General features: G+C 38.9%; 1 protein-coding gene across 1 annotated transcript in view; it reads right to left on the bottom strand.

Annotated features, from left to right (window-relative positions):
• Window positions 1–401: 401 nt before the first annotated feature.
• Window positions 402–21,493, bottom strand: part of RCAN3 (RCAN family member 3) — a 41,747-nt gene continuing 20,655 nt past the window's right edge. Inside the window, exons 3-5 of the mRNA XM_049878274.1 lie at window positions 7,211–7,384; window positions 6,000–6,165; window positions 402–4,828 (exon numbers count right to left, since the gene is read on the bottom strand). Coding sequence (XP_049734231.1) covers window positions 4,644–4,828; window positions 6,000–6,165; window positions 7,211–7,384 — 525 coding nt within the window. The 3' untranslated portion in view covers window positions 402–4,643. The remainder of the gene's footprint in view (window positions 4,829–5,999; window positions 6,166–7,210; window positions 7,385–21,493) is intronic.

The raw sequence follows: 21,493 nt of genomic DNA, 5'->3' as shown, positions 1-21,493 counted from the left end.
TAATAAATTCAACTCCAGGGTTCAATTAAGATTGAGATGAAATGGCTGAGGAAACTTGTTAAACTTAGAGGACACGTACGATACGGTGGATGTCAATCAGTACTCACTATGACTCCCACTTGGGGTTGAGAAACATTGGGAAGAGTCTGGCACAGTAACAAGACTAGCCACTTTTATCCTCCTCAGTCCCCCATTTGAAATAGGAAGACTCGGGAAGTGGGAAGACAACATGTATTATCTGCATAGCTGTAAATCTTCCATTATGACAAGGACGAACATTCAAAGTTCTGCAGGAATTCCAAGAATTAACAGGACACGATTTTGTTTTGAAAGAAAACACAGGTTTACAAGACAGAACACGTATCTAATTTAGTCAAAGGTCCGAACTGTCGCCTTTGTTTAAACAGGTAGAGACCCTCTGACTCAGCCCAAGGTAAGTTCTTCTTGATCTTGGCTGGTAGCTTCTATTTTAAACACGACCATTTTTACCATCTTTTTGGTCTATGAACCTATTAGCTGTTGTAGTTTTCAGTTGCTGCTGCCTGTGTATTTGGCAACAACAGCAATACTCTATTTATTAACATTTTTTTTCTTGATTCACGATTAAAGAAGACAATGGCATTCCTACAAAGATGGCTGCTGACTCTTAACTCCAAAGTGAGTTTAAAAAGCAAACAAGTATCCAACAGGACCATAAATCTTATCTTTAAATTTATTTAACTTTTTAAAAGTATAACTTCTACAACATGGATTTATCTCCCCAACTAGAAGACAGATATTTCCCCAAGTCTCTTGTCCCTTTACACTGTCACACTTATTGTAAGTAATTGGTTTCCTTTAGCACAGGAAGATGTAAATGCAAGAAGTGTGAAAAAGGAGCACGCTGAGAGGGAGAAGGAAACGCTAGCCAAGTTCACCTGTGTGATAGGTATAAGGTACATAACTCTGGGGAAAAGAGAAAAACCCAGCAGACAGTAAACCTCATGCACCACAGAATTTAGTATGTTTTCCATTGCTTAATTATGTTGGAGATGTTTTTTCCCTTTAAAACAATGGTCTGTAAAATACTCTGTAAAAAAGAATGAAGCATAGATCAGTCTTCAATTTTTAATAGGACTCAATTTTACAAGGGCTATAAACTCTTCCCAAGTTATATCAGATCTCATTCTGAGTCACATTTTAAGTATGATTATTTATATTTTAATCCCATTACTATTAAAATCTAAGAAAGCCTACACAGAATGTCAATGCATTTGCTGGCTACCAAGATAACATTATTAAAGCAGATTCCAATTCCAATGGTTTAATGAAAACAGAAGCACAAAATAGGGAACACCAAATTCACTGATTAAAATGACTAAGTCACTGCCTCCATCAGGTAAGATTTTTCTTATTCAGTACATCCTATTAGGGGAAAGAGGATTTTTTTTCTTATGATAGGAGTTAGTATTCAATGCTTTCAAGGTTAAGAGGCCAATGCAAGAACAAGCAGGAAAAGCACTAGCCCGGGAGTTAGGAATGCTAACTCTAGTCCCCAGGCTGCCGCTGCCTTGCTGCAGACTACTAAGTGAGTCACATAACTTCAGTTTTCTAATCTGTGTAACGTAAGGATTGGATTATATAATTTCTAAAGTCGCCTTCAGCTCTGTAACTGAGATTCTAAGAAAACCAAACCTTTTCATTTTATATCATGGCATTTTAAAAGATGGAATATGAATGGGAAACAAACAAGACTGTGTCCTTAAAGAATCAAAGTACCGCATCTGACCTCTACCTCCAGGTACCTCTTCAATCCCAGCATCCCACAACGACTGCAATGCTCTGTTGAAACCTTTACCTACAACTTAAAAAGTTCCTAGTCTTTTTTAACTCTTAATCACTGACAAGTTTTAGTGTATAACACTGAAAAGAAGCAGAATGGGAGAAGACCAGTTTGCTTTTCCCCTGATTTTCAGCTGTCCGAGAGAAGGGAACTGTTCTTACCCATTTCTGCCTCTCAGCACCTTGAACGTAGTGGATGCTCACCAGTACACTTTTTAAATTGATTTATCTTGTTCCATCAGCTGGGTATGTTAAAGAATCTAGAACGTAAGACAATACATTGCAGCTTCTGTCAACTATCCTTATTAAATGTCATGGTTTTCTTTTCTTTCACAGATGTTTTTTCCTAATGCAAAGCATCATTTTCTTTCCTCACAATTTACTGAATAATTTGATTCCCCAAAAAAGGTTATAATTGCTAAGGAAAACATGGTTAGTATATGATGCAAGTTGAATCCAAGTAATAATTCAATTTCAAAGAAGAAAAAAAAGTAGATGAATTTACAAAAAAAAAATGCAAAAAAAAAAATGCATGGAGACTCATCTCTTGCTATATGGTTACATGAACTGGGCATAAAGTAGCCAAAAAAGGATAGAGGCCATAGTACCTGCAGAGATTCTGGTTGATTCCACAATATTAAAAAGTTGATGGGCATTTAGTAGTTTTTCTTTTAGAGTTCACCATATGGAAATATTATACTATAAGGAAAATATTAAACAACTCAATATGTATTTTTCAAATTTTGATTTAAAATTTTCTCCAATTAATTCAATACTCTTAAAAAACAAGCAAACAAAAATAGATTTAAAAAATCAGGTAATTTGCACTGTTTGATTAAAAAAAAGGTTTTATATTTTAGGGTTACAATATTCCTCAATTGGCAGGTAGAAAATGAAAGCCAAACCAGGTAAGACATTACGGGTTTTCATCACTTAGAAAATCATAGTGAATCAACGTTCCCTGATGGAAATTAAAAGAATCCCCAACTGTTGAAAATACGTACATTTCCCGATACACGTGCCCTATTCTGCAATGATAAACTGGTGCGACTAGGTAAGACCAGAAACTAGCACACTGCTGAGTCTGGACCTACAAAATAAATTTATTAAGTGGCTGTCAGGGGAACTAGCAAATCATGATCTGAATTAAAAAAACTGCTTACGGAATGGCAAAGTTCAACTGCATTTACCCTGGGGTTTGCAGTGATGGATATATACAAAGAGAAGAGTTTACCACTTCAGAGTATTTAAGGGCAAGTAAAATACAAAAAAAACTTAAAAGATTTTTGCAATATAGTTTAAACCCAAATAAATAAATTCTACCATACTAAGCACAGCTAAACTACAAAAGCACGTTACCAAAAACATACAAACACCACGGCCTGAATTTCTTTCTTTGCGAGGGCAGCCACATTGGTTTATCAGTCCAAACGCGTATGTACAACTCCTGCCCAGACATGGCCAGGGAGTCCCGGACATTTGCCATACACAGAAAACAGCACAACAAGGAGAGAATCAGCAGACCCACTGGACCAAAAGCAAAGCATTCTAAGTTATGATACATTTCTATAAAATGGACTTCTAAGTCTGAACAGACTACAAAGGGTTAAAAAGATGCTGCTTCTAATTTAGAGGCTCAAGTATACAATCTAAAACACAGGCGAGAAACAATTCTGTTTTAGTGAAAAATGCCAACTGTAAGGGTAAAAAATTGCACCAAAAAGAAAGGTATGACTGATGAAATGATGTCCTCCCTCTTTCCCTAACTCACAGGTGTAGAATACAGGTAACTTGTCTTTCAAAGCAAGCTGAAAATGTTTAAATGGACAATTTAAAAATGGTCTTCAGAAAATCTTACCATTACCTTTTAAATTCTAAAGTCTATGAGTAACATATGGAAATGTACATACAGCATAGAAAAGCTCAAGAACTAGTGGTTGACACAACACTGGAAAAGGTAACAGGATGAAAAACTGGTAGCTAAAGACAGCTCTTTACAAGCTAGAACATGGTCACAAATGGCAGAACACAGGAGCGATATGAAATCATAATCGGCCGAGCTTACTGGTGGTATATCCCACCTTTGAAGCAGCCATTCCTTCCGGGCAGCCTGTCTCTGGAAGGGATGACTGTGGAATGATGGTCTGTGCGTCACTTCCCTCTGACTCCAAGGAAGAGAACAACACGCACACAGATTTGTGCCATTTCATTCTGATAAAGTGATTTGGCAAGTCTTCCCCAAAGCTAAAGAAAAAAATACTTCAGAAAAATCACTTTCTATAGATTTCTCTATTTCAGATTTCTTTTCGTGCGAAAAATTTCATGTATACTGAACAATTAACCTTTGATCAATAGATTAGCTAGAAGCTATTATATCAGTACAAAAATACCCACGCTAGATTATGAAAATTGTAAGTCTATTTTTAAACTCATAAAAATGGGACTGCACTGGATGACTGTAGTTCCAGTTTTTGGTACTCTGTGCTATATGGAATCAGAGAAACTAACAATGGCTGGGGAGAGGGGAGCCATTTCCCCAATATGCTAGTATTTAAAAATGGACCAGAGTTGCCACAACTTTGGGGTTAATCCTTAAATTTAAAGTGCCATTCAGAACATCAGTTAGAATTTGGAACAGGTAAAATCAGCTGCTACTCTGTGCCAGCCCGTCAGCAGCCCAGGCTTGGTGAAAAGGCCTGCGCACAGTGCTTCCTTCACTCCTAGTCTCACCTACATTTAGCAGCAATGTATCTGCAGTGGTCGGGGCCCAGGTCTCCACCGCTGAAGCCCACGGCAGATGCCTCGCACCTCCATCAAAGGCCTCACAGTGCACAATCGAAGGCCTGGGGCTCACTCAGTGCTGTGGTCGGAGGGTCGGGGCGCCTCGTCTGGGTAATTTTCTGTTTGGGGTTTTTTGTTTCTTCTTCCTCTTCAGTTTCACTTTCACAGACGTGAACCACCACGCTTGGTGTCGACTCAGTTCCTGCATGAAGTTCATATTTCTCTCCTGTGGAGGTAAAATAAGACACACAGCAAAAGCCTCGTCTCCAGCAAGAAGTTTTCTGCCTCTTGCAGTTTCTTGTTCCACTTATATTTTAATTACACATTATTATTTTTTAAATCCTCACAACAGAGTACTTTAGCTTGCTTTGGTGTTAGAGGCCTGACACTTTAGGTTCTTATAAAATTTTGCAATCTCAAGAAATTAGCTGGGGAGGAGTACCGAGGTCTTCAGAACTGAAATGTAAATATTAACTACTGTTTTATAAACAACGCAAGTGAACCTACTTAACTTCATAATGGTTTCAGTTTTTCCCTCAGGAGACACTTGTGAAGTCCCAGGCAGCACGGGCAACTTCTCGGCTTTAGGACCTCAGACATCCAAAATACAGAGCTGCTGTGTAAACATGACGCTAAGCCACTTGTAAGCCATGTGAAGACATAATGCTGTCTGGGATGAACAACTAGACTGAATCAGTTTGGTATTAAGTTCTTAAATTATTCTGAAGAGAGAGTTACAGATGTGAAAGAGTGGGAAAAGAAGGAATGGGAAACACATAAAGAAGAATTTGCAAGGGATGAAACAGCGTCATTACCAATCCTTTGAAATACTATTCAACATAGGAGTTGCCCGTCGGTAACCTGAGGAAGCGGAAGAGGAGCCAACTAATATTCACTTACTATGTACTGGTAAAAATTACAGTTGCATTTATTATTATGTATATATATCTTTTAATCCTGAAAAGTTGATATTCTCTAGTTTATAGATGATGAAACTGAGGCTCAGAAAATTGACGCTAAGTAACATACTCAAGATTACAAAGATAACAAATGCCACAGATAGATTTATGTGACTTCGAGCCTTGATGGCACAGTGATTTAGTTTCTTGTCTGCTAACCAAAAGGTCGGCAGTTTGAAACTACCAGCTGCTCCGCAGAAGAAAGATATGGCAGTCTGCTTCCGTAAAGATCGCAGCCTTAGAAACCTTATGGGGGCAGTTCTACTCTGTCCTATAGGGTCGCTATGAGTCGGAATCAACTTGATGGCAGCGGGTTTTGTGAGACTTTACCTGTCACTCTAATCATGCGGCCGCTAGTTGGCTAGAACGCAAATTGCTGAATATGGTCTTCAATACAAAAGTTTCTAGGGGAAAAAAAATAACATGTAAGTTTGTTACCTGGTCCCAACTTGGAAACAGCACAAAGTAAATCATAATTTATCATAGGCATTGCATCTTCACTCTGCTTCCACCCCACTGGAGGGGAGGCTGGGGGCGAGATGAGGAACTGTTTGGCAGGCTGCGGCGGCAGTAAGTACGATTTGTCCCGTGTCTCACTGGACATCTGTACCCGAAGGGAAAGACAGACTCAAAGTCAATTAGCGAACTAGGCTAATTTTTCTTCATTTTTACTTGCTATGGAATTTTTAAAGTAAGCATTACATCTTTTTGGAGAAAATTAAAAATTTCTCTTCAGCAGGCTATAATCTGTAAGAGCACTCAGGTGCTCAGTAAGTACTAGCTAAATTAAAAAAAAGGATGACTAGATGAATGAACAAATGAATGGTAGTAACTATGAAATTCTATTCTTAGAAGGGGTTAGGTTATGCCATCTTATTTCATGCTCCATCTCAAGTGACTCCTCCTGGACACCTCTTTCATTTAGGTTTTCACTTGCAATGCAAGACAACATGCCTCTGCCTTTTTTAATTTGAAAGTTAAGACCAAGGGAAAAAAACACACTCTTTCGAAAATAAAATAGCACAAGTAATACACAAATAGAGGTGTAATAACTCCATTTTGCCAATTCTTCATAGAAGAAATTGGTTTCTCAAAGAGCAACATCAATGTAGGATTAGAATAAATATAGCCAAATTCTTGGTAACCCACAAGGTCCTCTGCAATTTCAAAGTCTCAGACAGCCTTTTTGCACACAGCTCTATGCCACCTCCCTGGCCGTCCCTTCGTGCAGCAGCCATTTTCAACGGGGCTCCTCGTATGAATCACAAAAAATGATCTGAGAAAGTATTTTGTCCATTCACCCAAGGATGGTACATCGCTGGCGCTATCCTAGATGTCCAGAGGTTAATTCACTCATCTTAGGGTGCTAGGGCTTAACCCTCGCGGGACCCCAGTTAAGAAAGGCTGCCAGAGGAGTTAGTTCCTTTAATTATCAGTCTAAGTCCAAGCTTAGGAGGGTGAATATGCTTAATAAAGAAATAAAACTGTACCTGTAAAACAAAAGAAAAACTATTTTTAGGTTATTTGCTGATGGGGATGGTTCATTTCAAAGATCTCCGATAGACAATATAGAAGACGGAGAAGTGAACATGTTTCCAGGTGGAGAACTAATTTAGAAAACAGTGTCATCTGTACTGTGAAATAAATACCTGTGCGAAATACAGCTTCAGCTTCTGCCCGTTGAAGTCTGTTTCGTGGAGTTCTATCCGAGCTCTTGCTGCCGCTTCAGGTTTGCTGAAACTGATTCGGACTCTTCTAAAGCTTTTAAATGACTGAAATGTAACCTGGTCATCATAGACGGTGAAAAGTGCTTCAAATCTCTCCTACACATTGAGGAGCAGCAAGACAGAGAACATGGGCGGGGGGCGGGGGGAGAAAGAAAAACCTTTAGTGGAAGGAAATTCAAATAATAAAATACAAGTAACGGGGTGTGCTAAGTATACCTTCTTGCAGACTTGTTATATAGCCTATTAATCCATATGCTAAATGTGGCAGTTTACATTTATTTTAAAAATAATTGGCTTTGCTCTGTATTGTGTAGACTCGAAAGGTTATAAAATAAATGGAAGGTATAATAAATGATACAGTCATGCTTAACTGTAGAAATAAAACATTACTAAAGTCTTGAAATCCCCCGTGTGCCAGCTGTTTTTCCCCCATCCCATTCCCTTCCTCTTTCAAAGTAGCTATTTCCAAAATTTTGTGCTTATCATTCCCTTGCTTTACTTTATAGTTTTACCACATTTACTTGTATTCCTAAAAATATGGCCATGTTGTATATATTCTACATTTTGCTTTTTCCCTGTAAGATTTTGTTCGTAAGCTTCTTCCTTATGCTGTGTAACCACACGCCATTCTTCTTCACTGCTATATAGTATTCTACCACAGAGCCATACTACAATTTCTCCATTCTCTGTTGCCAGAATCTGGACTGCCTCCAGTTTTTTGCTACTGCAGTGCTTTGATGAACATTCTTGTGCATGCCTATTGCTACCCACTGGCAAGAGCTTCTCTGATGTCTACAACTAAAATTGGAATTCTTTATCCTTATAGTTTGCACATCTTCAACTTTAATTGAATATCAAATAGTTTTTCAAAGTGTTGGTACCAATTTACTAAGAGTATGTAAGTATTTCGGGTGCTTCATATCTTTGCCAACACTTGATATAGTTAGACTTTTAAATTTTTACCAATGGGAGGCAGGGAATATGAAATGGTCTCTTAATTTTGGCTATAATGCACACTTCCCCAAATAATAATAAGGCTGAGTTTCACACTTAGCCGTTTGGGGTTCCTCTTGATCTAATACGCTGTTCATAACTTTTTCCATTTTTCTACTGGGCTCTCTTTTTTACTGATTCATGGGAGCTTTACAGTGACACTAACCAAAACCAAAAAACCAAACCCATTGCTGTCGAGTCACTTCTGACTCATAGCAACCCTATAGGACAGAGCAGAACTGCCCCATAGGGTTTTCAAGGAGCAGCTGGTGGAAATGAACTGCCCACTTTTTGGTTAGCAGCCAAACACTTAACCATTGCATCACCAGGGTTTCTTTTGAGAAATAAATGCTTTAAATTTAGATGTTACTAAATTTATCAATCATCTCCTTTTGTGTTTTTATGTCTTAAGAAAATCTTTCCCTTGCTTTACTCTATAGTTTTACCACATTTACTTGCTAAAAATATGGTCATGTTGTATATATTCTACATTTTGCTTTTTCCCTGTAAGATTATACTCTGAGATTATAGTGTTATCCTAGACAGCCTTCTCAAAGTTTTATGGTTTTGCCTTTCACATTTAAGTCTTTAGTCAACATAAAACACTTTGCAACCACTGATCTTTTGTCACTACAGATTAGGCTGCATTTTCTAGAATTTTATATAGTAGACTCATATAGTACTTTTTTTTTTTTTGGAGGTTGCAGGGGGTCTAACTTCTTTCGCTGAGTGTAATTATTCTGAGATTTATCCATGCTGAAGTGATCCTTTTTTCCTTTTTATTGCCAAGTAGAGCTCCACTGTACGGATGTTTACCCATTCGCCTCCTGATGGGCATTTGAGTTGCTTCTATTTTTGAAGCATTACAAACAAAGCGGCTATGAACATTCATGTACAAGGTTTTACGTGGATACACAATTTCATGTTTTTCAGGTAAATATCTAAGAGTGGAGGGGCTGAATCATATGATAAGCGTATGATTAACTTTATAGGAACTAATCAAACTGTTTTCCAAGATGGCTGTCTCATTTTAAATTTCTAACAATTGTGAATAGATTTCTAGTTGCTCCACATTCTTAACACTTATTATGGACAGTCTTTTTAATTTTAGTCATTCTACTGGTGTGCAGTGTTATCTCACTGTGGTTTTAATTTGCATTTCCTAATAACCACTGACACTGGGCAACTTTTCATGAGCTTATTTACTTCTTTGGCCAAGTATCTGTTCAAATCTTTTGTCCATATTTAAATGAGGCTGTCTTCTTATTACCATATTTTTATACAAATAACGCATGCCTTCTGCATTTCTTTGCCAGCTGCACCCTCCCCCCAGGACGCACCCTCACAAGCACCCCCGAGCCAATTCTCATCCACATGTTGCTGTAAAAAAAAAATTAGCATAGCACGCTTATGAAAAGACCTTGCAGAGGGAGGGCACGGCAGTAAACAAATGCAGAAGGTGTGCGTTATTTGGGTAAAATACGATAAAACTGTAAGAGTTCTTTAAATATTCTAGATACAAGTCATTTGTTGAGTATATAATTTACAAATATTTTCTCCCAGTCTGTAGCTTCCATATTTCATTTCAGGACAGTGTCTTTGAGGAGCAAAAGTTTTTTATCTTGATGAAGACCAATTTGTTGACTTTTTTTATATTTCATGCTTTTTGTGTCATATTTAAGAAAATTCTGCCATACCCAAGGTCACTAAGATGTTCTCAAATTTTTTCTAGATGTTTTATACCTAAGTTCTTATATTTAGGCCTATGATCCACTACAAGTTAATTTTCATTGATGGTATGAAGCAAAGGTCAAAGTTAATTTTTTTCAAATATCTATCCATTGTTCCATCACCAATTATTGAAAAGATTATCCTTTCCCCTGTGTACTGAAAACCATAAAACGTGACTGAGAGAAATTAAAGATGCAAATAAATGGAGAGATACACTTTTCCCCTGGGGAATCATTTTTTGACATTATTGGCCCTCTCTACTGTACATTTTATTTCATTAATTTTGCTATTGTCTTTACTCTTTCCTTTGCATTTGTTCTTTTTCAATATCTTTAAATGGATTATGGTTTATTAATTTATCAGCTTTTCTTCTTTTCTAATACAGCATTTACAGGATATATATTTCCAAGTATCACTTCAGCTGTCCCCCACAAATTTTGATATATATTATTTTCATTATCATTTGATTCTATATATTTTCTAATTTCCATTACGATTTCTTATCTCATGAATGAGAGATGTTTGGTTATCTTTTTAATGTCTAACTTATGTTCACTATGCTCAGAGGAGGCTGTCTATAATAATACCAATCCTTTCACATTTTTGAGACTTGCTTTTGGTTAAGTATGTCATCCATTTTCATAAATCTTCCATGTGTGCTTGAAAAGAATGTGTTTCTGCAGCTGTTGGGTACATGTAAACATGTCTAGTAGATCAGGCTATGTTCTTTGAAAGTTTATATCCTATTTTTTGTTTTGCTTTGTTTTGTTTTTGTCTATTTGAGCTATTGATTACCAAGACAGGTCTATTAAAATCTTCCACTGTTGGTGCTAGCACTACCGGATATCCATTTGTAAAAAAATGAAACAGGACCTGTACCTCACATCATGCACAAAAACTAACTCAAAATGGATCGAAGACCTAAATATAAAATCTAAAACAATAAAGATCGTGGAAGAAAAAATAGGGACAATGCTAGGGGCCCTAATACATGACATAAATAGTACACAAACCATAACTAACAATGCACAAACACCAGAAGAGAAACTAGATAACTGAGAGCTCCTAAAAATCAAACACTTATGCTCATCAAAATACTTCACCGAAAGAGTAAAAAGACAACCTACAGACTGGGAAAAAATTTTTGGCTACGACACATCCGGTAAGGGTCTAATCTCTAAAATCTGTTAAGATGCCGTAACACCTCAACAACAAAAAGACAAACAATCCAATTAAGAAATGGGCAAATGATATGAACAGACATTTCACTGAAGAATACATTCAGGTGGCTAACAGACACATGAGGAAGTGCTCGTGATCACTAGCCATTAGAGAAATGCAAATAAAAATTACAGTGAGATACCATCTCACCCCTACATTACTGGCATGGTTCAAAAAAACAGAAAATAACATGTTGGAGAGGTTGTGGAGGGATAGGAACTTTTATGCACTGCTGGTGGGAATGTAAAATGGCACAACCACTTTGGAAAATGATATGGCACTTCCTTAAAAAGCTAGAAATAGAAATACCATACAATCCAGCAATCCCACTCCTAGGAATATACATAAGAGAAGTGTAAGAGCCATCATATGAATAGACATATGCATACCCATGTTCACTAAAGCACTATTCACAATAATAGAAAGATGGAAACAATCAAAAATGTCCATCAACAGACGAATGGATAAACAAATTATGATACATACACACCATGGAATACTATGCAACAATAAAGAACAATGATGAATCCATGAAACATCTCACAACATGGATGAATCTGGACGGCATTATGCTGAGTGAGGTAAGTCAGTTGCAAAAGGACAAGTACTGTATGAGACCACTATTATAAGAACTCAAGAAAAGGTTTAAACAGAGAAAAAAGCATTCTTTGAAAGTTACCAGGGTTGGGAGGGAGGGGGAGTGGAAATCACTAACTAGATAGTAGACAAGGATCAACTTCAGTGAAGGGAAGGACAACACACAATACAGGGGAAGTCAGCACAACTGGACCAAAGCAAAAGCAAGGAAGTCTCCTGGACACATCCAAACACTCTGAGGGACAGAGTAACTGGGGCTGGGGCCTGGGGACCACAGTTTCAGGTGACACCTAGGTCAACTGATATAGTTTATTAAGAAAATGTTCTAGATCCCACTTTGGTGAGTGGTGTTTGGGGTCTTAAAAGCTTGTGAGCAGCCATCTAAGATACATCAATCAGTCCCATCCCACTCGAAGCAAAGGAGAATGAAGAAATCCAAAGACAGAAGGAAAACACTAGCCCAAAGGACTAAAGAACCAAATGAACCAGAGACTCGAACTCGAGACCAGAAGAATGAGATGGTGCCTGGCTACCATCGGTGATCGCCCTGACAGGCAATACAACAGAGAGTCCCAGATAGAGCAGTAGAAAAATGTGTAACAGAACTCAAATTCATGTAAAACCACCAGACTTAATGGTGTGACAGAGACTGGAGGAGCCCCCAAAACTATGGCCTCTGGATGCACTGTTAACCCAGAACTGAAACCACTTCCAAAGTCCACTCTTCAGCCAAAGATCAGACAGGACTAGAAAACAAAAAATAATATATGTGAGGAATGCACTTCTTAGTTCAATCAGATATATGAGACCAAAAGGGCAGCTCCTGTTCAAAAGCCAGATGAGAAGGCAAGAAGGGACGGGAACTAGTTGAATGGACACAGGGAATCTGGGGTGGAAAGGGGGAGTGTGCTGTCACATTGTGGGGGCTGAAAAAATTTTAAGAATTATATAAAAAAAGATTGTTGGAAGATCTGCTTATATGATTCAGAAGTCAAAATAAATCTATGTTAATCAAAACAAAAAAAACTTCCACTATGAGGTGGATTTGTCTATTTTTCCTTGTAATTTGGTCACCCTTACTTTATACATTTTAAGGCTATGTTACTGTGTGCATACAAATTTAGAATCGTTTTCTCTTCCTGGTGAACTGAACCTTTAATTACTAGGTTCTACTATGTCCTATAGGGTCGCTATGAGTCGGAATCGACTCGATGGCACTGGGTTTTGTGGGTTGTTAACCCTCTTTATCTTAATCTCTCTAGGAATGCCTTTTGCCTTTAAGTCTATTTTGTCTGAAATTAACATAGTGGGTGTAGTTTCCTTTTGGTTTTATATTGCATGGAAATCAATTAACAAAATTTCTGTATTATTTTTTAAAAATGTCTTTCATAAGGAGAAATACATACACATATATACGTGTACACACACAAGTATATACATACTATATATATAAAAATCCAGTTTGACAATCATTGTCTTTTAACTGAAGGAATTAGTCCATTTTTATTTGTTGTGATTGCTGATATTTCTGGATTTTAACCATCTTATTTTATGCTATTTGTTTTTTATTTTGTCTATTTTCTATGTTCATTTTTTCTCTTTTCTTCCTTCTTTTCAATTAATTTCTTTTTCTATTTCCCCCTACTGAATGAATTTTCTATAAAAGATGTTGTCTTACTTATCTAGTGTGCTATAACAGAAATACTAAAAGTAGAAGTCTTTAACAAAGAGAAATTTATTCTCTCTGTTTAAATTTATTCTTCTGTTTAGAAGTCTGAACTCGGTACCAGCTCCAGGGGAAGGTTTTCTCTGTTGGGCCTGGGGGAAGGTCCTTGTCATTAATCTTCCCCTGGACTAGGAGCTTCTCAGCATAGACATACTCTACTCCTGGCACTTTCTTGGTGGTATGAGGCCCCCGTATCTCTGCTTGCTTCTCCCTTTTATATCTCAAAAGAGATTGACTTAACATACAACCTAATCTTATAGATTGAGTCCTGCCTTATTATCAAACTGCTTCTAATCCCGCCTGAATAACATCACAGAGGTAGGATTTATAACATATAGGAAAACCAGATCAGATGACACAATACTGAGAATCATGGCATAGCCAACTTGACACACATTTTTGAGGGACACAATTTAATCCATAACATTCCACTCTTTGGTCCCCCAAAATTCATGTCACTGCCACATGTAAAACACATTTACGCCATCATGTCATAGCAAAAGTCTTAAATTAACTCCAAGTGCAAATTCTATCCTGAAGCCAAATTCCTCTTCATCTGTGAAATCTAGGATACAGGGTTACCTGCTTCCATAGTACAGTGGGCGAAAAGGCATAAGGTAGACACTTCCAGGGAAAAAGGGGTAACAGGTAACAAGCAAGTCAAAAGAACACATTATGTTAGCTCTTAAGGCTCTGTTCTCTGAGACCATTTAGACAATGGCCCTGGCCCTCCAGACTCTGGGTGCTGGCTACACTCTCCAGATCCTGGGTGGAGGTCCCTCAGCCCTGGGGCTCAGCTTTGCCTTCCCGGGCCACTGGAATGGCAACATTTCTCCTGCATATTTGAATGGCCCCATTCTCCTAGTCCATCTGAAAGCCGGCTTTGCCCCCTTGGCCCCGGCAGGCCCCGTTTTTCTGCCTCTTGGGCATGGCAGCCCTGCCCCCTCAGCTTTGGGCAGCAGATCTGGCCCCACCTCACTGGCACTCATGAAAAACCATGCCACACTCTGGAACAGAGTTGGTGAAAATCTGACTTTGAAACCTAGGAGGCTGTGGTCCCACCCTTAGAAACTCTAGAAGCTATGGCTCCACCTTTTGAGACTGGGGCAGCTCTGTATCTTGTGTTCCTTGTTGCTATAGCTTCTGCTTCCTGATTCCTTGGCCTCTTGTCCCCTCGAGCCTCACTGCCCAAGTCTGCCCTGCTGGGGGAAGTTTTCCAAAGCTCTGTAGCACCACCGATAAGTGCCTATTCTGCCAATAAACTTCGGGTGGAAGGCACTCAGCTCTCTCGTTCTGTGGGCTGGCAAGCCTAGCTCCACCGATAAGTGCCCACAGGCATGCCGCTCTGCCAGGAAGCCTCCTGCACAAAGGTACTCAGCTCTCTAGCTCTGTGAGTTGCCTCCAGCGCTGTGTTGCGCTGGTCTCCTGGTTCTACTGCTGCTGTTTCTCTGCTGCTGCTTTTCGCTATCTGCCCCATCTCCAGTGTAACAACTCTCCTCACTTCCTTCTGAGTCCTCACCAGAAATGTCTCTGATGTTCATAATTCCACCAACAGTGTCTTCAAGACAATCTAGACTCTTACCATTAGACACTTTAAAACTCTTCCAACCTCTACCCATTCAGTTTCAAAACTGCTTCCCACATTTTAGGTATCTGTTAGAGCAGCACCCCACCCCTGGTATCAAATTCTGCCTTAGTTTATCTAGTGCTGGTATAAGAGAAATACCACAAGTAGATGGCTTTACCAAAGAAAAATTTATTCTCTCGCAGTCTAGGAGGCTAGAAGTTCGAATTCAGGGTGCCAGCTCCAGGAGGAATGCTTTCTCTCTCTGTTGGCTCTGGGGGAAGATCCTTGTCATCAATCTTCCCCTGGACTAGGAGCTTTTCAGCACAGGGACCCTGGGTCCAACGGGCACACTCTGCTCCTGGCACTCTTCCTTGGTGGTATGAGGTCCCTCTGTCTCTCTGCTTGCTTCTGTCTCTTATATCTCAAAATAGACTGACTTAAGTCACAACCTAATCTTGTAGATGGAGTCCTGCCTCATTAACATAACTGCCTCTAATCCTGCCTCATTAACATCAAAGGTAGGATTTACAACACATAGGAAAACCAGATCAGATGACACAATAATGAGAATCATTGCCTAACCAAATTGACATATATTTTTGGGGGACACAATTCGATCTAAAAGAGATGCTAATGTACATTTAGCACTTTCTGTAAAGATACAATGAGCCCTGGTGGCGCAGTGGCTAAGAGCTCAGGCTACTAACCAAAAGATTGACAGTTCGAATCCACCAGTTGCTCCCTGGAAACCCTATGGGGCAGTTCTCTGTCCTATTGGGTCACTGTGTGTCAGAATCAACTCAATGGCAACGAGTGTTTTTGTTGTTAAAGATACATAATTCCCTATAACCATAGTTCCTCTTTTACAAGGGCAAAACGATAAAACCCTTTGCTCAAAGTTCATATTGGGGTTATGTAATTCCACTAAAAAAAAAAGCATTTTTTTTTTTTTTTTGTAAAAAGTAAAATTAGATGTATACCCTAAGTATTTTGAAGTGGAATAGAGCAGGAAGGTGGGAGAGCAATATTTGGATCATTCTATGAGGCTGAGAAAAACATTTTAAAGACCTGTTCTCTTCCCATTTATTAACGAACGGGGATAATGAAAAACCTTACTTCAATTACCGCAAGAATAGCAACATTAGATTTTCTTTACTGGTCACTTTTATGTAATAGCTTAAGAAATTAAAGGTAACAGAACAGGCCTAAGGAAATTCTCAATACCTTTAGAAATACTCCTTAGGCTTGCCAAGGGTAGTAAGAAGAAAAAAAAAAAAGAAAGTAAGAAAAGGAACCTGTAAATTTGCTTTCTTTTTCCTTGGCCTATCAATTATTCTGGCCTATTAATTACTTTGCTTGGCTTATCAGTTATTTGTTGATATTGAGATAGAAACCATGCACTCCCTCATTTATTAACTCCTCTCAATTTGAACATTTACTTACCATGTTGCAATATTTCTATCTGATAAAATAATTAGTACACAAATATTTATTCTTCTAATGTTCAAATATCCCTCCATTATTTAGTGTCATTTATCCTAAAAGTCATAATATTTTCATCCACTCTTTTTTAAAATACATATATATTTGGCAATCAACTCCAGGCCTTGTTGCTAAGTGCTGAACTTCCAATGTATGACTACAAGCTGCTTCAAAGGGAGGTCAGGTTTAAGATGAATCCTATTTTTTGCTGTATTATTTCTACATATAAAAATAACAGAAATAAGTAAAATATAATATGTATATTAAGAATTTAAAAACAGCATGTCAGTTCTTAAAAAGAAATCTGAAAATATAAATACATTAAATATTAATAATTATTAATACTTATAGGTGCATTTCATAGTTTCCTCAGCATCTATTTCAGTGATGACTGGCTTTGTCACTTTTATAAAAATTAGGATTGAGATTCTATGAGATCACATTCCACTAAATTCTTGGTAGGTATTGTCTTAGAAATGTTCTGAATACTAAGTACATATTAAAATTCCCACATGTGACAATTAAGAAACATCAACACTGAACACAATGGAAATGAAAACTAAGGAAGAACTAATTAAGCATGGTATATAGGTTTTTTTTTTTTAAATAGGTTTATAAAAGATTAGTATTTTGTAATTCTGTATACTAAGAAGCTTTCCTTGCCCAGGGTAAAAGGATCATACATTTACTTATAATTTCCCACCACAATGAACACTTCATGGTAACAATGCACTGTACAGCACGAGCTATCCTGCAAACTAAACAGCTACTTGATAATCATATCCTGCTGCCTATTTCTCTTCAAAACAGTTTTTTTCTGTATTTCACTGTAACTGAATATAACATGCAGATGACAGCAATGGATTAGATGGTTCTCTCTTTCTAAATTCTAATACCTGTGAAGTGATTAGCAATTACACAAAAATAAAGTCATGCAATAGTTGATTAGTGACCTTTTTCTAAGTTTTATGTTAGTCCTTTCCCTCTTTCACACTCAGTTTCTCCCTTGATGTAACATAAATATGGCTTCTAAAATATGTGACTTTCAGCTGTGAGGTACCCTTGAAAGCTATGGCTGTTTTCTCTTTGTGGAAGGAAGTAGGAGCCCTTTGCTGGTAGCTCTGCTCTTCAATGAATCCACATAAATCAGCATGTGCCTTCCTGAAGCTGCCCTGACAAGCTAGCATTAGCACATGAGGGATTCAGAAGACTGCAGACAGGAGGTAGGGGACGTAATCTATGAACATGGACTGAAATAACTTGTGACAAACATTTAAGAACCACGTCCCTGTTCACAATTCACTGAGAAGCCAAATGATTTTTCTCCTCATAATTGTTCCAGAAATAATTCACTGTTAAAAGTTTCTGAATTCTCTAATGATATAAAGAGGTGAACCACCAACTTGTGGGTTAGCAGCTGATCACAAACTGTGCCACCCAGGCTCCTAGGATGAGGAGAAACAATTTCACTGTTGAGATGAAGCAATGCGTCAATCCACTCAGCAGTGAAATTATCTTTGGTGTCCTAAGGCAAGAGATTTTTTACATTCTATGTCTTTCTGTAAATCTGAAATAGAAAATTCCACCTCTCCAGTGCTCAGAAGCTGTAGGTTCACCAATGTCATAGGCAAGTCCTCTGTTTCTGCCTGGCGACAGGCAGAGTGCCCTTGGTTCTCCTCAGTATCACTGCTAACTAAAACAGTCAGAGGGATGGACTTCTTGGACCAGAAAAAAAGCATACATACAGCCTTGTACAGTAACTAAAAAAACTTTACTACGCTAATCTGAGCACTTAAAAAGGTTCTGGGGCCAAAATTCAGAAGTGCTAGAGGGGAGCAGTACCTGCACAAAACTTAAAAAACTTCTAAAACCATTATTATGTTGCCTTCAATACCCTCCCACACCTGAAAGAAGCATGAAACTGAATTAAAGTTCAAGACTATGGATTATCATCTATTCAGTATTGATTTTTATGCTTTAATGTGTTTATAAATACATACTTTGCCTTACTGGAAAATATACATTTTTAAAGGATTATGATTTTTTCCCTCAAATCTGTAATATTCCCTTTACCACGTATAAGAAAAGTGGTCAAATCAGTAAGGTCACTTTTGATGGTAACAAACCACAGATTGGTATACGGGTTGGGGGTTGGTTAAAACTAGCTGTTGTTCAGTTGATTCCAACTCATGGTGACCCCACGTGTGTCAAAGTAGAACTCTGCTCCAGAGAGTTTTCAATGGCTGATTTTTTAGAAGCAAGGCTTGGTGATGGGCTAGAACCTCAAAGCTTTCAGTTAGTTGTTCTTGTTAGGGGCCATCGAGTCGGTTCTGACTCATAGCGACCCTATGCACAACACAACGAAACACTGCCTGGTCCTGCGCCCTCCTTACAATCGTTATGTTTGAGCCCATTGTTGCAGCCACTGTGTCAATCCACCTCGTCAGTTAGTAGCCAAGCACATTAACCATTTGCACCGCCCAGGGACAGAGTGTTGATTACATGGGTATATATTGTCAAAACCCATCAATCTGCACACCTGAAACCTGTACTTTTTAGTACACAGATGAGTTTTGCTAAATTAAAAAAAAAATGTTCAAGGGAAAAAAGAAGGGACGGAATGCACAGCTGAGCAGCCGGCAGCAAAGCTGGAGGTAGTGCATGGGCCCTCACCAACACCAAGCACAGCCTGTGGGGTCAGAGTCCTGCTTTGTGAGTGTCAGCCATGAACCTGGCTGTGAGCACAGTAAGGCTGACTTTGGCCACCTACTATGTTCCATCTTCAGTTAGGACAACACATCCCTAGTTGCTGGTAATAATTTTGGTTATAAAAATTTCCTCCTTTTTCTGTGGCTAAACCAGAAAAGATCTATGATTATGCTTGAACAGAAGATTGCACACAATGCAGAAGACATTCTCTGCAGCTTGGTGGCCAATGCCCTCAAACCCCTAGAAAAAAATTTGCCAGGAGGCAGACACAGGAGGGGAATGAGACATGCAACCACAGCTACCACTCAATTACAACATTAACAATTAAGCTGGTTAGGCAGCAGGCAGGCCTCTACTGGAGTCTCTAGACACACACACACACACACACACACACACACACACACACACGCATGCTCAGTTTTTGAAACAGAAAGCTACTGCACTCAATCAAGGACACTCCTCAAAATCCATCAATAAATACAAATAGTTTTACTTGGATTTTCTGGGGAACACCTGTTGAAAAGGTACAAATCTTTAAAGCCACGCGAGGACTTCTAATGAGATCCCAGCTCTCGACAGTCCCCGAATAGCAGCACTGGCTTTTCTTTCTTTTTTAACCTAAAGCTTGTTTGGCTGTTTACTAAAAAGTGCAGAGAAGTCAGAGGATTAGATTACAAGGCCCCCTGGAGGGAAGAGCAGATGGAACAAAACTGGGGAGAGAGCAGACAAATGGTGGAAAGCAGAGAATTCTCTCTCCTGCTCAACATGTCCTCTTAATCCAAAACCTCGAAATGGCACATGGAAAACTTCAGGCTAGCAAACTCATCCAGGCAGTTGGGCTCAGACACATAGTCTTGCTCTAAGACGTGACAGGTGAGAAAAACCACAAAGGTGAGTTCTCCCTTTGCAAATCATGTGATACGCCCAGGAATAAGTACAACTGTTTCCGTCGTCCAGATTGCTGTTCCAAGTACTCAGGCTTCATCTTTACTTCTTCTGTCTTGTTCTCCCCAACCATGAAGTAGGAAAGATTAGGAAAGCCCAGGCCCAGCTGGAGTTTCATGTCTAGTCATCAGCTTCTACCAGAGTTAGGAGCTACCTGCCGTGTACACTTCTCGCCAGCAGCAGGAGGGCAGTGTAAGCCAGCCTGAAGATGTTCTGATGGCCCAGTCAGAGACAATGTTGCCATTATGGTAATCTCTCTTCTGTGCCTTCGGTGGCTGAGCACTGTCTTTGATGAACAAGTACCCAACCCACCTCTATTCTGAGAAGGGAAATATGAGTAGACAATATTCATTCCTGAGGACCAGAAACTCTCTGTCCTTTGGCCTTTGGCATGGGTAAAATACTCTTTTCTGCATCCAGTAACAGAGACTGTTCACTTCTTCAAACATGGGACCACAAAAGAAAGACTTCAGGAGGAATCCACCACCTGGACACGTAACTTCAAGGAGATCTTATGGCTTCTTCCAGTCATTTGTCTTCTCAAATAACAGAACTCTGAAACCAGATTGCCTGGGTTTGACATCTGGCTGTATTATATAGCTATGTGACCTTGGGTAGTTCAAGTGGTTTGTAATCAGCTACTAAGCAAACAGTTGGCAGTTCAAACCTACCCAGCAGTGCTGCAGAAGGCCAGGTGATCTGCTTCCATGAAGATTACAGCCAAGAAAACACTACGGAGCAGCTCTACTCTGTAACACATGGGTCCCATGAGTAGGAATTGGTTTGATTTTTGGTTTTGGTGACCTCAGTCAAGTTACTTACTCTTGCTGTACTTATACTTCTTTACCCATTAAATGAGGATAATAAAAGCACCCACTTTGTAGGATTGTTGTGAAGACTAAAAGAGTGAATACTTAAAGCTCTTAGAACAGCTCTAATGCACAGAAAGTACTATTACTAACAGAAACAGGGTAGAGCTTTTGCAATAGTGATCACAAAAAAAAAAAAAAAAAGCTGCTCTTCTGTACAATGTGTATTCCCCATGGAGGCGAATGCACGATGACAACACGATATGAGCTAGACAGCAGGCACCATGGAGATCAGTGATGGAAAATCAGATTCTGTACCTCCTGATACTCTTTTACTCATTCAGATCCATTGTACTGCTAGAGCAGCCACCAGGAGACATGTCCTTCCCAGGTGATGCAGAAGTGGTGAGTGACACTTAACTGGA

The sequence above is a fragment of the Elephas maximus genome, chromosome 3, assembly GCF_024166365.1.
Source record: "Elephas maximus indicus isolate mEleMax1 chromosome 3, mEleMax1 primary haplotype, whole genome shotgun sequence".
Lineage (NCBI taxonomy): Eukaryota > Metazoa > Chordata > Mammalia > Proboscidea > Elephantidae > Elephas > Elephas maximus.
The sequence above is the reverse complement of the archived record's forward strand: the minus strand, read 5'-3'. Positions and strand labels throughout refer to the sequence as shown.